General features: G+C 47.7%; 1 protein-coding gene across 1 annotated transcript in view; it reads left to right on the top strand.

Moving 5' to 3' along the window:
- LOC144179344 (chitin deacetylase 7-like) overlaps positions 1-10,123 on the top strand; it is a 35,526-nt gene extending 25,403 nt beyond the window's left edge. The window contains exons 4-5 of the mRNA XM_077707663.1: positions 1,396-1,638; positions 9,073-10,123. Coding sequence (XP_077563789.1) covers positions 1,396-1,638; positions 9,073-9,604 — 775 coding nt within the window. The 3' untranslated portion in view covers positions 9,605-10,123. The remainder of the gene's footprint in view (positions 1-1,395; positions 1,639-9,072) is intronic.
- Positions 10,124-16,012: the final 5,889 nt, after the last annotated feature.

Raw genomic sequence — 16,012 nt, 5'->3', positions numbered from 1 at the left:
TCATAAATAATAACATTACGGAGGCAAAACAGAACACGATGGGTTTAGGAAATTGAAACTACACATGTTCTTTCGTGATAATGCCGTAACCCGCGGAGTATAATGAAACCCTTAATAGGCCAGCCTAATATAAACAAACGGCCACGTCGGCTGGACAGACATGGCCAAGAACACCACCAAGGCGAACTACCCTTCTCAACTACAAATACGCTGAAAATTTTGCAGGCCTAAGACCAAAGAATGCATCATTACACAACAGCTAGATGGCCAACGACGCCGCTTATGGGCACAGCAGGAAGAATACCGCCAGCAAAAAGAATCTCTACAACGGCAACTTCGTCAGCAAGCCCAACAGGCATAAGAGCGCCAAATGGAGCTTGAATGTAAGCTGCACATGCTAGTTAGTAAAATACAGCTGCGTAGCCGGGGGCCTGCAACCAAAACAATAACTGATCCCTAATTCCCAGCTGTGGAACAACGTGTGGCCAACACCCTGGGCAACAAGTTCCGAGAAAGTATAAGACCCCTTATCTACAAAAGAGTCGCAATGATGGATACTGTCTGCAACAACCTTTTGCGACGACTAGAAAAAAATATTCCAACGAATCACGGCCCTGAAAAAGAGCACACAAAGGAACGGAGATTCCAAACTACCTGCACCAAGCGCTCAAGATGGATGAAATCCTAAATTGCCAAGGCGATGCAGGTGAATGAGCACATCTTATACACTTGTTACGCACCAAAATGTGCCCATGGGATTGCCGTTCGATCATGAGGAAACTCCTCACTCTTGCTCATTATAGGAAGCTACACAGAGCTCGTGTCATACCACACGAAACTGAAACAGGTAATTTTACCATACGAGGTTACAGCACATGCATTACCCCTGGTCGTACAAGAACAGCTATTATAACTGACAACAATATCATAGCGCCATTGCAGCACATTACACATCGTATACGGCATATATTAGTGGAGATCATCCCAAACAGGAAGAACAGACAAGCCTGTTCATCCTCAACTTACTCAGCTCCCAAGAGATCACCTCCGGAACCTTGACACGCTACTGAGAGAAGTCCGCACCCTGTCCTGGAGGCAAAAAGCCCTTATAGTTGGCTACTTTAAAGCCCCGAACGTAACCTTAAGGTATACCTGTACTTCCAAGAAAGATGATGAACAAACGGCTGCTCAGCAATACTACCTAACCCTGGTGAATGAGCACCCCATATTGCTGCACGGACTTGAAACAGCGTAACCAGGGACACCAGCAAACGCAGTTCTTTCCTGGACCGTAATTTGGCGCTTCTTTGTGATCCCCCAGACAACAGTGCTTAGGCCTATTGCCAGGAGGTTTCCGGCATTGAATTTATTCATGCAATTTATTTTCTTTTTCAGCTTTAGCCAAAAACCGGATAACCTCTCGGTCTACCCGTACACGTTGGACTATGGCTACCGTACGGATTGCCACATCTGGCCATATCCGAAAGGCACATACAAAGGCCTGTGGACGGTGCCCTTGACCACCTTCAACCGAACGGCTGTCGATGACTATGGAGCAAGCGTACACGCCGAGTGCGCTATGGCCGACGTTTGCTACCCTCTACCCATCACGGCAGAGGAAACGTTCGATTTTCTCAGGTAGGGAAACTAGGAGCTGAATGTGGGACGAAAGCAGACAGGACGCTACGTGAAAAAATAAGGGAGGTTTACACACGCAGTGCTCAGCCTTCGTTCTCAATTTTACATGACGTGAAGAAGTGTTGTTTTGTTGCAGGTGAGAAGACAAGGTTACCTTAACTCTCATTTCTGAACTTCTCCCTGTGGTATGACTGATGCGTGAAACATTAATAATAGAATACTTTTTTTAGGACTCGGTTTATAGCTTAAAATAAATCACGTTGCTAAAGAGCGGTGGCAAAATAAGACCAGTAGATGGGTCGAGCGCAGGCAACAAACTAGTTTATTTAAAAAAAATCACTACGGTATACGAATGCTATAATTCATTTGAGAAGCTGGATGCAGCACTGTGGATGCTACATTGTTGTCAACAGTTCGTTCACTGAGGGCCGAGTGACTCACGTTGCGGAGGTGCCGGGGCTTTGCATTTCCACCTGCCGAGAGAGGAGTCCGATACTTCCTTTCGATTCCCCCTTCACGGTGAGTTAAGCTTGCTCAGTGGGCGGATTGTTGAAAACAATGCAGCCTCTACAGGGCTGCATGCAGCTTCTGAAATGAACTACAGTTGGTTGTAAGTGCTCTCCCCGTTACTAGCGGGGGGTGTTTCGGCAGCATGCCCCAACCGCGTTTCGTAATTGTGTTGTAAGGCTCTGGCGACCTTAAACGTCGGTGACGGCGAGGTCACAAAGCACGCGTTCAATGCATCGCTTTCTTGGAAGGGGTGTACGTAAATGACTGCAACGCCGGCGCACCGGCGGCGTTGAAAAGTCTTTTCCCGTTTATGGTCACCAGGCTCGAATAACTCGTAGGCGATTTGTTGTTAAAACGCAGCTTACCGCGCCGCTCATGTGAAAGTGTTTCCTTGTGATTGTGGGCTCATTTGCGAAATCGCAGAGCAAGCAAGAAAGACGTGATGCTCGCCGCACCCTTTGTCGTGCACTATATTCCGCGATATAACGGCACTAGGAATTCCATATTATAGCCGAGTTTACGTTTTTTTAGTGGTTTCGTCAAGATCATCCTCATAGTATTGACACTTGCCTCCCGTCCTGTTTATATGTCCAGCTCATTGGAATAACTATATAACACATTAGTTCCGTGTAATAAGCTACCGGTGCGGCTGTCTTTATTACATCTCGGCGAGGAGCACATCCCGAGGTATTTGTAAATTAGATTGTTCAGTAAAACCGCGCGGAAAGTAACATTCCACAGCGCCTCAAGTGTCAAAACGGTGAATTGGTGCTTGGCGATATAAAGCCCTACCTTACGTAGATTCCCATGCACAACCTTCATTCACCCACCCCATTCGGCGAAATGATCTCAAGGCAGCCACCATTGTCGACAAGAGAAAAAAACATCGAATTTTTATTCAAGTTACTTCATTTAAGGGTCCATTACAGATGGATGCGTTTCTAAGTTTATTGTAAAGCTCGTTTTTATGCCATGGTTACAAAAATATGTAAAAACACTTCTGTATTCGTGAGCGTCCGCTTTGACGGATTGAACGCTGCTTTCGACTTTCATGTATCAGGTCTCAGGTGTTTAGGGCGATCGCGCTCAACTCATTGTGGTTTGTTTAACCTTGACGAAAGGAAACAAATACAATCAATCAACATAAACGCCAGACTGGCTTCCTGCCAGAGGAATGCAGCAGTGTGCGACGGCATTTACCCTGTATAAATGCTGCGCGAAAACGCAAAGAACAAATATTAGCCCCAATGTAGGGAAAGTTCAACTTTTGAAGACTTGGATAGTACGTACAAAAAAAGGAAACAAATGAAAGCTTGATAGTCAATTTTACTAGCTTCCGCAAGTAACTGTGAGACAATTGCCAACCGTATACAGCAACACGCCGTCAAACACAAGCCACCGTGACCTGGCGACAGTCACTGGTGAGCTACACCTCTTTGCGGGGAAGTACGCTTCCCTAATATTGTCCGAGTGGTTCTCTTGTAAAGTGAACATGCTAAGGCGTAAACTGTAATCGTAGAGGACATCAATTTATTCGCAAAATTCGAGGACATGTCCCGCCCTGAAACTGGAAATCATTTCACGCACTGCAAAACTGGAAGGAGTTCTCTGCTGCATTGAATTCCCCATTACTGCATTCGTTTTCTTAACCTAGACGAAGCGTACAGGTGTCCTAGTATTTTTGACATGTTTAATTCCAGTACAACATATCCTCTCTACCTCCTCAAATTTTCGCGGGACCTTTGGAAGTTTGTATATTTCTAGCTGCTCTTGGTCTCGGTAATACAAAATTTTCGAATTCATTCCCTAATTCGGTAAGTTATGTATGATTTCTATATCTCATAAAACAAAATTAAAAGTAACGTGGCATGACTCACAACTCTCAGTAACTATTTATTGTTTTAGTTGAAGGACCATATAAGAGGTCGTTTTAGTAGTTGGTTGCAGTTATGGGTACACCGGGTTTAGTCGTTCATTCGTCCTTTTAACAGCACTTGTACGGTGCATTTGCAGTACGACTTGGAGGTACTACCAGTTGTGAGCTACATGCATTATACCAGCGGTCTAACCAAGTATTAGTGTTGAACCAAGTATTAGTGTTGTTAATGTGGTGTAGGTTTGGGCGAGCTCTTATTCTTTGCTGTAAGTTTATTTGCGCAAAATGTCGAAGACTGGACAGAGTCCAGGCGACGCAAGTTGCTCGTTATCTTGTGGTTTCTCCTCAGTCTTCATCTTTTTGCAAAAGTCAACGACGAGCACGTTAATAATGTCACCTAAATCTTAGAATGCCTGTACTCGTGCCACGGCGACTTGAAATTCTTTCTGATATGCCTCAATCATGCAAGCAATACAAACCAGTACGTGCAGTTTCTGGATTTTGGCCAAACAGTGCCTGAAATGCTGAACGGGGCGTATGGGAGAGGGATGAGTGAATTAACCACCAATTCACGCCGTAAGGCCGTATCGTCGATGTTATCCTCTTGTTTCGGCGGCTTCAGATCAGAGATCGCCTTTGTCATCGTTATTCCTGCGGTACACCCTGAGGCGTGGCGTAGGTATTTTAGTGAAGCTGGTAGCGACCGTCACACTTAAAATTAACAAACTTGGTAGCGAAAGTCAAACTGTGGCCAAAATGTCGTTTAGAAACATCTCCTTAAATTTGGAATTTGCCGGTGTGAAACACGAAGAAGGCGGTTACTGAAGTTTCAAGCGCTAGGACGCACTTCCGATGCTGTTTTCGAGGCTTGCGAGTGATCTGCCATGCATACTTTTCACCGGTGCCTTGGCACTACGTCGTCGAGCACATTGTTGCGACTGGCCATCCGAGCGCAGTCACCGGTGTAGCGACGTTGCCTTGCTCCGTCCGCTATCGACGCGGCGCAGAGCAGAGCGATGAAGTTCTTGAGCCGACGAAAAGTTGAAGCAACAATTATATACAGTATGTATAAGGGTAAGCAAACGTTACATGGCTCGCACAAAGGCGACAGCACCTCTCCACTCGGTGCCTCCGAAGAGTGGCGCCGAAGAATGCCACCGGAGAATGCCGAAGATACTAGATCCGGGCGGGGTTTTATACCCCCGTAAGGTCGTTGGAGCCCCGAGAAGTTTGAATGGCTCCAATCAAGGCTCTCGCTGGGTCAAGTTTGAAATCGCACGAACGGTAGGGAAGCGGTGAGTCAGGCGCACCGCCACGATGGGGAAATAGAAGGCGACGCCCACAACGTCTGCGTGGCCTCTCCTCCAGGCGAGTAGCGACAAACCCGTTGTGGCTCGTTCACCCGATGCAGTATCTGGCCGAGCCGCGGTGACGTAAAAGGAGAGGCGCCTCTGCGGCGGTGCGTGTTTCAGCTTGTCCACCGCTGGCGGTTTGGTCTGGTTTGGACGAGACAGTGAATCGGCCTCGCTGTCGGCGCGTCGCCCCGTGCAACGCATTTTTGCTGGGCGCTGTAGCACAACATGCGCGCTGTGGTTGTGACATCGATGCTTCTCCGTGTGTTTGGCGTGTTCCTTTGGCGAGCATACAGTGTGTTTTCTTCCCATTTTCCATCGCTGCAATTGCCATCCATCTTCGGCGTACTTCTGTGAACGCCAGCTCTCGCGACTGCCATTTTTACACTGGCGCTATGAAGCGGTTCGTGCTGTGCAACCTCCTTCCGCGTGTTGTCTCCTTAAATAATTTCTCTGCATGAACATTTCGCTGCTCGGGTAGCCTCCTGGTAACGCATGGTAAAGAACACCTCCTCGCTCTGCACTCTGTTCCAACTGCGATGAGGACATTTCCAAGCTTAGGTACACCCCCCCCCTCTCCCTTCCCCCTCTGTTCCCCGCAACCCACCTGCAACGCACGCGGGTCAGGAATGCAGAGGGGATAGAGTTAAACAATCTTGCTACAAAATGTACGCAATATGAAAGGGGTGCAGCCTGCGCTGAGTCATGTGGGGGCCTCGCTGCTTTCGTTATGCTGAAGGGGAAATGGCAGCGCAGCAGTACGATGTCTCTTGGCTACTTTCTGTGGGCGCCCAAGGCACTTACACTTGTAAAAGATACTAAACATAAAGGCTTCTAGGAGTTTTCAAAGGCAAGTGGAAATCTGCACGGAAGTTTCACAGTTAGACTAGTAGACACGTTCAAAACAGCGACAATGCTAAAGCGCGACAATGCAAATAAAGACTCGTAATCGCTTCTGTAAACTAGTCCAGTTTTAGGGCTGTCCCGGTGAGGGCATGGCGAGCCCCAAGTATAAAGTTGACGCTCCTCTACTCCTTTGACCTAGCCATTACACTTGTTTATTGTTTATCAATGCACTGTTTCAGGCTGCCTCCGGATGCTCGAAATGCCCTGTTTCTTAAAGCGCCGTTCCGGCGTACCTTGTTTGGCCTGCTCCACATTCTGAGTTGTAAAAATGAATGTTTTGCGTTGAGAGGGTGTACAGGGCGGAGATACTGCCTCGATGTGGCCTCAGATAATAATTAGGGTGATTATGCTAGGGGCACTAGGTCAAAGTACTCCAAAAACTGCACATCCAAGGGGGCAGCCTTTGGCTTTTGGTCTTTACTTTTTGTTCTGTTTGTGCACCTTAGCAAGATATGGCCGCGGAAGTAAGGTTATACTCATAAAATGCCCTCAGCAAGATCCTACTGTAAACAATAGCAAAAACATCATGAAGACTCCCTGGTGGGTCTTCAAGAATGCAGGAGAATCTCGTCCCTCTCCCTCGAGAACTTTAGAATGGGCACGATCCGCATGCCGGGCTCTGTTTTTAGAAGCCGCATTACGCTACTGAGCACGAGGTCGCGGGTTCGATTCCCGGCCGCGGCGGCCGCTTTTCTGATGGAGGCGAAAAGCAAAAACGCCCGTGTGTACGAGATTTTGGCGCACGATAAAGATCCCCAGGTGGTCAAAATCCGGAGCCCTCCACTACGGCGCGCCTCATCGTCTATGTTGCGTCGGCGCGTTAAACCCTACAATCAATCAATCAATGTTTTTAGAAGCCCGTGACAGGCGTTTCTCGTACGCCCCTCGCACACCTTTCGAACCACGCGTTGCATTCTAACCGGCTTAGCGGTTGCCTTTGTCCGCTTTAGCAGTGGCATTGGTGACCATTCCATTCTATCCTTTTTTCACCCACTCCCTGCGCTGAAATTTTGTGCTGAAATACATTGCAAAGCGTGTGTAAAAAATTGGGGCGGCGAGAAGCGGCAAGCAGCTGCACGAATGCAGGCTTGATGCCCCTCCTGCTCAGCAGGCACCGCTTGTACTGCGTTCTTCTGCCAGTCTCCGTGCACAGATAGACGGCGGTAATTTTCGCCGACATGGGACATCTATTGTATACGCAAAAAAAAATAAAAAAAATGTTCTGAAGAGTGCCATCACGGCGCTTCTAATTTGAAATGCCTTTTTGAAAATGCCTCACTGAAACTTTCTCTCGAACGCTACATCTGCTCTGGAGAACTCAGTGCGAGTGCATATTAGATTATTCTGTTACACAATATTTAAGGCTTTTTTACGGTGGGGGGGGGGGGGGGTAATGATATTCAAAATTTCTATATTTTATTGATACAATAATGCACCACTGTACCGTTAGTTCCCTTTCATCTGAGCGCAGTGCTTGCCTTAATCACGGGTCCGCCATGAAAGCTATTATTGTGAAACAAAAAAGGACTGACAGAAAAAAAAAATTGGTGGTTGATCGAGGCCAGCACGCGCGTCAGCTCCGTGGCCAAGTACGCAATCTCGTCGGATGTGCAAGTTATTATAAAGGAATGTTATTATAAAGGAACAAAACTTACCATCATCCGCATAGCCGGAGTGCAAATTACAGCAAACGCCCTTGACGATGACTGTACTTTACAGGCAAGCAGCTGTCTCTATCGGTTGTTTTCACTGCTTCCATAAGTGAGCGAGGGAATTACTGAGTGGCTGACTGAGCGAACCCAGATGCGCACGACATCAGTAATTTAGAACTGCCTCATGCCATGAGCCTGCACCTTGGAAGGATAAAGATCATGTTGACGCCGCCAGCGTTTTCACGCCTCGAATTTAGAAAAGTGCCGCAGTCGACCTACCTGCAAATGTACATAAACGTGCGCAAAGTGCGAATATAATCACAGTAGAAGACATTGAGCTTAGCTCCATACGTAGTCCAATAAAATACCATGAGCAGGTAAACATCTTATAATCAGGTGAACCATCGCGTCGTCGTAAATTTCTGAAGCAGAAAGGCCCAGAATCTTGTGCGATCCACCTCTGCATACACATGGTTCTTTGCCCAAGCTACTGCATGAAACAAGCTCCACTTGCCTTAGGTTGTAAAGAAATATTTGGAGTAAGCTTCTTATTCTGTTCGGGGTTGAATGGACCACGCGACATGTTTTTCAAGCAAGCAAAACATATTTTCAAGGAAATGGTACATACACGTGGATAAACAGGCGAGAGTCCCAAAGCCAGAAGGCTGAAATGTGACTCTTGGTAGTTCTCATGCTCATGTACATCGTATGAATAACGCCGCGAAAAAGAAGTAACTTTATATATTCAAATGAATCACAATATAATGCAATAATCTATCAATGCAGAAATACTCAGTACATCACGAGAATAAATGCAAAGTGCCAAAAATGTAAAACATTTATTAAAACAGTATGACAAGACTAGTAAGTGGATCCACAATACATACTAACAGCTTTACCAATGCAGCAAAATATTATCTCCTTTTAGCAGGCACATTGTATCGCCTTTTTTATTTTAACCAATGTACAAATTTCAGCTTCTACACGGGTTAGGAAAAGAACCAAAACGTCTAATCACACCCTGAGAGAAATAGCTTTAGTGCGGTTTTAAAGTGACTAAAACGCATTCTCTGTCCCCTCTGGTTCTTGATCATAGTTATGCCAAGTTTAAACATTTTGTCTGCCTTCGCCTTTGCAGGACGAACTTCGAACTCCACTACAACTTCAACAGGGCGCCCTTCCCCGTGTTCATCCACGACGCCTGGCTGCGACATTCTGATCGACAGCGAGGGTACTTGTCCTTTATTGATTGGCTGCTGGCCAAGGATGACGTTTACATCGTTACCATCACTGAAGTCGTACAGTTTATGCGAAACCCGAAGCCCCTGGGCGAGTACTCACAGTGGAGATGTTCTAAAGCCACTGAGTTTGCCCGCTGTCCGAAGATTTATTCGTGCAGATTCCCCGACGCGCCAACACACGATACCGGACTCCTCATCGGCTGCAGAGCCTGCCCGGCAGAGCATCCTTCGCTTCGATCAGGCCTTTATGGGGAAGCGAAGCGAAACTTTATGTTCGACCACTTTGCTTCTAAAAAGCTGCCGTACAGTGCATGCAGCGTTTTTCTATTTTCCTTCGCGTTTCTTTGTGGCGGTTTCTTTTTTTTCAGGCATTTGTCTACACATTTTCGCCGCAATAATCTTACTGCTTCTCATACGAAAGCGGCTTAGGATTATGTCCCCAGATGTCTACAGACAGCCGTCGTTCTTGATGCACAATATTATACAGAAATGGGCACTTTAGCATGTTTTCGCGAAATGCGTAATTATACTAGACCAAGAACCGAACAGCAGCTGCCTTTACCTGTTCACATCTTTGTATAGTGTTTTTTTCTTAAAATCTACAATCGTGATATACCTAGACACCCGCCTTGGAGAAAGCATAAGTGTGCGGTGCTCTTTGAGGATGCCCATGCCGACGACATGAAGAGCAAAATGATTACCCTAAATAATGAGGAAAAGAACTTTTTTAAAAAGTGGGATAGCAAGGTCGTTGGTAGGCACTTACGAGATTAGTCTACGTAAACGAAAGCTGATGAGGACACGAATAAGGAATTGAGAATTAATAAAAGACACATCAATTTCCAACACGGGTAGGGTTAAAGTACTCATACGCATAAAATGTATTAGTGTACCTTCCTGTAATAAAAACACCCGTTCCATACCTGGCGGGAAATATTCGGAAACGAGCGTTGTGACTTGCACGGTTTTTTCCTGTGTAGCATACACCGGTAAAGTTCGTATATCTTCATATCTAAATAGCATTTTAGGGCATTTTATTTGTTGCCATTGCGTATTCTGCTCTCTTTAGCCAGTGGGCACGTAAAAGGAGAATGCAATGGCTGAAAGTTGGGTTAAAAACCTTCTGGATTGAGGCGCTGTGGGCCCTTTAGCCTGAAATGATTAAATACAGTGGTGCTCAAATTCTTCACCCAGCGCATCTCCTGAATTCTAAAATTTGGAACTGCAGCTATCAGCGAACAAAAATAAGGAATCTTTATTTATTCTTGATCTGTATTCTCACCCGAACATCAAACTGTTCCATGGTAAGTACGCAATATTAAGCTGTGCAAATATGTTTGATCTTTTTTGGATGACAACATTTTCCCCCTTAACTTAAGACAACGTGATTTCCGTGACTGCGTTCTCGTCCAAATGTACTTTCTGCTTTTTATTTATCTGTCCAGCAAGCCTTCCGCCATCAGAACAGAAGTAGGCCAATATACTGAAAGAATTCAAGAGATAATAATCGCGTAGAAAATTTGAAAAAAGCGCAGGTAAACGAACAAGTAAAGCATAGGGAACCAGCAGTAGTCTAAAACAGGTACGTATATTGTTATACGTCACTACAGAAAGCATATTATAATTATTTTCGACGGTTCTAATTAGATGAATAAATATTTGAGGACACTGAAGTTTTGTACACTCTAAGGAGGTCTTTTTTTCCACAGCACTCTGAAATGACCAATTGAAGTGACCAAAAGTGCCAATTCAGCGAGTGACGAAACCCAACATATCATTTTACTTGAAAACGTGCATGTGCACTGTGGCAACACAAGTCGTGAATGAAGTTTTGGATTGCTCGCTGGGCAGGTGCCTTTTTACATATAAGTTGAATGCTCGGCTACGTCATTTGTCGAATTTGCTCACTGGGACACTTCGATTGGTCATTATGGAGCATTGTGGTGAAGACGTCCTAGGTACAGCTTGCATTGCAGTTCACTGCATTCGGAGAAGGTAGATGTTTATTGCTTTGAAGCCACCTTGAATGTTTTTTTTCCCTTGGGCATAACTCGTCCTTCCCGAGAGGATGTAAAAGAATGAAATGCACGCACATGCGTGCAATCCCACACACTAAACAGTCATGAGCCACGTTGCGAAAAAAGCAAACATTCACAACCACGCGGATCTGTCCGCAAGCGTATAACAGCGTCGGATCTTTATCATTTACTCTGAACCACACATACAGAGTTAGCATGCAAGGATTTTAACCGGTGCAACAGAAGCAGAGCTTTGCCACAGGCTGGGATAGGAGATACTACCCACACGGCTAACTTTGCGTAAATTCACTGACGGCGCGTAGCACACGCCGCGGACTCTAAGGCCCACTCGTGAGGCCAGTCGCTAGCGTTCTCGCGTTGCGTTTGAAAGGGTCGAGTCCCGCCATCCGGCTTAGATGCAGAGCATTGCCAATAGGAAGCCGCTTCTGTCACAGTCTGATTCGTCTCGCAGTCGCGGAGCGCCAGTCCGTGTGGATGGAGAGGTGGTGGGCTAGTGCGCCCCGTCACGACCCGAGCAACTGATTTCGAGTTCGGGGAATATGTGGGGGCAGAGACAGAAAGAGTTATTCGTTTCGGCAGGATCAGCGGCTGTTGTGCATGAGCGCGTGCACATAGGGGACCATTTTACAGACAAGGCGATATTTGTCTACCGATCACTTCTGTGCTAATCCCACCGGGACAGGAGGTAGCGCTATGCAGTACGCTTGAGCTCCCTTCCTCACCTCATAGTCGGCGTGTGCTCTAATCGCCGCGTGCTTGTGCTCTTGCGGGTGTGATGTATACAATCGGCAAAACGCTCGTATATAACGCTCCAGCGGCGTGCGCCGGACTGCACGGGAAACACCTGGTTTGAGGCCGGTAGAATGTGATCATGCTTGGCGTGTATCAGTGAAATGGCTGTTCCTTTTGTCGCTGTGCCCGTCGCCTTGGCTTCTGCACCTTCTTTACCGCAATAAGCGCTGCACGCCTGTGTTGCTGGGCCGGGAAACAGCGGAGCTTACCCGCCTTAGCGAGCGCTGTGCGGTCTGTTTGAGTGGGTGTTTTCGAAAATTCCTCGTCACTAAGTGTATTAGTATAAAAAAGAAGCTTTCATTTCAAATTTCACTTTATACTACCATCGATAGGTGAATCTGGGAGTGGCAGAGCGCCGTCACCGTCCCAGAAATTCGACGCTGTAAACGTATTTAGCGCTGCAAAGCTTTTAAAGCAAAGCGTTATACCTGTACCCCCCAAGGGTTGTTTTGGGACCGTTGGTGTCAACCGAAAACTCCCGCGAAAAAATAAAAGAATGTACTGAAGCCGCAAGGAATGGAACATGGAACTAATAGACTAACAAAGCGGGAGCCCGTTGTTTTACCTACTTAGCTACGAGCCCAAGCGGAGACGGGGAAGACACGTGGTGCCCTCACCAAGCACACCCACGGGTTTACCCCCGGCATTCTCGCTGAATGCCACGTGATAGATTCACGCGACCTCTTGCGCCGCTACGCACTCCGCCCACGGCACGTCTAGCGGCCCCGTGGGTGCCTTGCGGATGTGGTAGGAGTTACAAAAATTAAATGAAGCTCACACCAACGAATGAAATCTCACTTCTAGCACATGTGCTAAAGCCTGTGGCCTCCAGTTATAACGTGAAAAATCACAGCTTTTTGTCGTTCGCCCTCACGCCAAATGGCACATCAAGGAACACATACAAATACTCCTTAATGGCCAGGCCATCACAAAAAGCCCCAGAATCAAGATCCTGTGCCTACACCTCCAGGCAAACACCAAGTGCGACGTATTCTTGCAGTGCCTCAAACACAGCATCAATCAAATCATGCACATGATCAGGCGAGTTGCCACCACGAAGCGAGGCCTCAAGGAATCTGACACCTTCGGATTAATTCAAGCTTTTGTCCTCTCGACAATCACTTACGTCAACCCCCTGTCTTCTTCTCAGAAAATAGGACAGACCCGCCGCGTTGGCTCAGTGGCTAAGGCGTTGCGCTGCTGAGCATGAAATTGCGGGTTCGATTCCCGGCCGCGGCGGCCGCTTTTGTGATGGAGGCGAAAAGTAAAAACGCCCGTGTGTACGGGATTTCGGCGCACGTTAAAGATGCCCACTTGGTCAAAATTAATCCGTAGCCCTCCACTACGGCGCGCCTCATCGCCTGCGTTGCGTCGGCACGTTAAACCCATCAATCAGTCAATCAGAAAGGAGCACATAAATATAATGATTAGAAAGGCGGTTGAGCAGGCCATTAGTCGTACCATGAGTTCGTCCACACAGAGGCTGCTTAGCACGCGGCTCCACAACACGGTGGAAGAGCTGATAGAGGGCCATCTTTCCAACCAGAAGCTCAGATTGAGCAGAACTGCGGCGGGTCGCCGCATCCTTCACTACATTAACTGGGCAGCACAGAATTTCACTCCGCTTGATGTACTCCCTGAACTCTTCGGGACAAGAACTGAAGGTGCTCCCTTTGCTTTGAAATATGAACCCCTCACACGACGAGGGCAGCCGACAAGCACGGGCTCAAGTACTCAGCACCACCCTCGCTGGGGATCATGCAGTTATTTAAACAGATGCCTCCCAACATCGAGGGCAGCAGTACGCCATCATCGTGGCTACCTCTAGAACGAACCTTCGCATCTGTGCCTCACTCAGGACCCAAGACATGAAAGCAGCGAAAGAGGCGGCTATCGCCTTGGCTCTCACTCAACCAGGGGTTCTGAAGGTAGTCCCCGATTCCCGACAAGCCTACCGAAATTGCCGATCGGGTTGGGTGTCCCGACCTGTAATGCGTGTGCTAAAAACCCACTTCCCAAACGGTTCCATTCAGCTCATCTGGACACCCGCTCACGCTTCCATGGAGGGCAACGAATACACCCACCAACAAGCCTGCGCTTTTACCCCCGTGCTATGAAGCTGCACGATGACGGTCACCCGCTTGTGTCGTTCAGGGACATAACCCAGCATATTCGCCTTCAGGGACAGACCCTAACTTCGCCTTACCCTGACCTTTCCAGAGAACAACAAACTACTCGGCTCCTTTCTACCCCCGACGCGTCTTTACCTACTGCCCCCGAATCCCTACGACGCTGAATGTAAATTTTGCTCAAAAGTACGAACACTCCGTCACATAATCTGGGTGTGCGACTTTAGCCCTGAGCAGCCTCCTCTCTTCCGTCAACTACCAAACAAGAGAAATGGGAGATGCGGCTGTCCAGCCCCTCTCTGCCCATCCAGCTTCGGCTGATGGACAAAGCTCAGGTGGCGCGGACTGGCATATGGGCTCCAGTGAAGAAAAAACCACTTCCCTGGGTCGCACTGTAGGCCATTCAGACATCTGAATAGAAGCATTTTCTTCAACCGCGGCGACTGAGGCGGAGAAGTGAGATCATATATCTAACGCCGGGTTTGAGCTTCCTTTAATTTTATATAAAAAAAGTTTCCATTCATGTTTCCAATAACCAACCACCGTTCATGCATCATGCATTGATTTACCCTGACCAAGAATATCTCTTTGAAGTAATAAAAGTTCTGGGTAAGTGCATTTTACTTCTGTCTGATTTCACTATTTGTAGGGCGACCAGAGTGAATTTAAGTGGAGGCGCATAGGTAATCGTTGTAGGTGGCGTTTAGAGCTTTGCTTTCCTACCACATTCACGCAGTGGATTGGCGTGAATTTTCTTTTTCCTCTAATGCCAAGTTGATCGGCGGACGAGATCGGACGCGTCGGGGATGGGCTGGAGACATTGTAGCAAAGCAATCGGGATTATCGAGATCACTTTGCTTCTGTCAACACGGGATCCTATGGGAGCCCCGCAGCTTTGTATTACCCGGAAGTACTGCCCGGAAGCTGGTTTCGCAGCGCCCCCTGGGCAGCGAAGGAGTCCTGTAGGCTCCGGAACGATCGCCGGGTGGCGCTGCACTCTCCCCACCGCGGGAGTACGCCGGGGCTGCTGCTGCTTCGGCACGTACTTTTTTCCCTGCGCGCGTGCTGCATTTATCGCGCTACGGTGAGGTCCGGGTAAAATTTTCTTTCGACTTATGAAAGCATACACACGTATTCAGCAAGATCGGTTTACACGTAGAGTAGCTACTGGGTCCATTTTTGCCGGTGCTTGTCTTGTCGTCTGCTAGAGACGCGTGGTCTGCTACGCGCCAGTCGAACGGCCGAGCGCCCCGGCGGTTTCACGAGATAAAGAGGGCTCTTGTGGGCGACCCTTGGCTGGTCTAACCACCTCAGCCATCGCGAAACGACTGCGTCTGGTGAACGGCTTTTCAGTGTCCTAAGAAGACGCCCCGCGGCCCGCTCCTCCGCGTCTGGCAAGTGCACCGGCAGCTCGCGCTGCCTCCCGCACCGCCTGAGGTATCCCGCCTCCTACTCACGATTTCGAACAAAGCGACCGCCGGCTGCGCGAGCCACTTAAGCCAGCACGTACAAAGGGCGGCGGGAACACTCCTCACTAGCCCGAAATCAGAAGATGAAACTGAAAGCGAAGCAAACCCCCCATATTGTTGCATGGTCAGCTGCCACGACAGTAACAAGGCGAAAGAGGAGGATCCATTCGTTAAATTCTGCAAATTCCCCGCGAAAGCGCACCAAAAGGATAGACGGTAATCATGGATAACTGCGGTTCGAAGGTGAAATAAGTTGGCACATTTTTGTTTGTATCTGTGTGCTTTCAGTTTACATTACTCGGCTTTGAAAATGCGAACTAGTGTTCTAACGAGTCCTCCCCTCTACACTTTTTTTAATGCATGCTGCCAATGATTGTTTTCCGCTATAATAAATGAACTTCGGAGTTG

This window comes from Haemaphysalis longicornis, unplaced genomic scaffold, assembly GCF_048455015.1.
Source record: "Haemaphysalis longicornis isolate Haplotype H1 unplaced genomic scaffold, Haemaphysalis longicornis Haplotype H1 scaffold_1, whole genome shotgun sequence".
Classification (NCBI taxonomy): Eukaryota; Metazoa; Arthropoda; class Arachnida; order Ixodida; family Ixodidae; genus Haemaphysalis; species Haemaphysalis longicornis.
The sequence above is the reverse complement of the archived record's forward strand: the minus strand, read 5'-3'. Positions and strand labels throughout refer to the sequence as shown.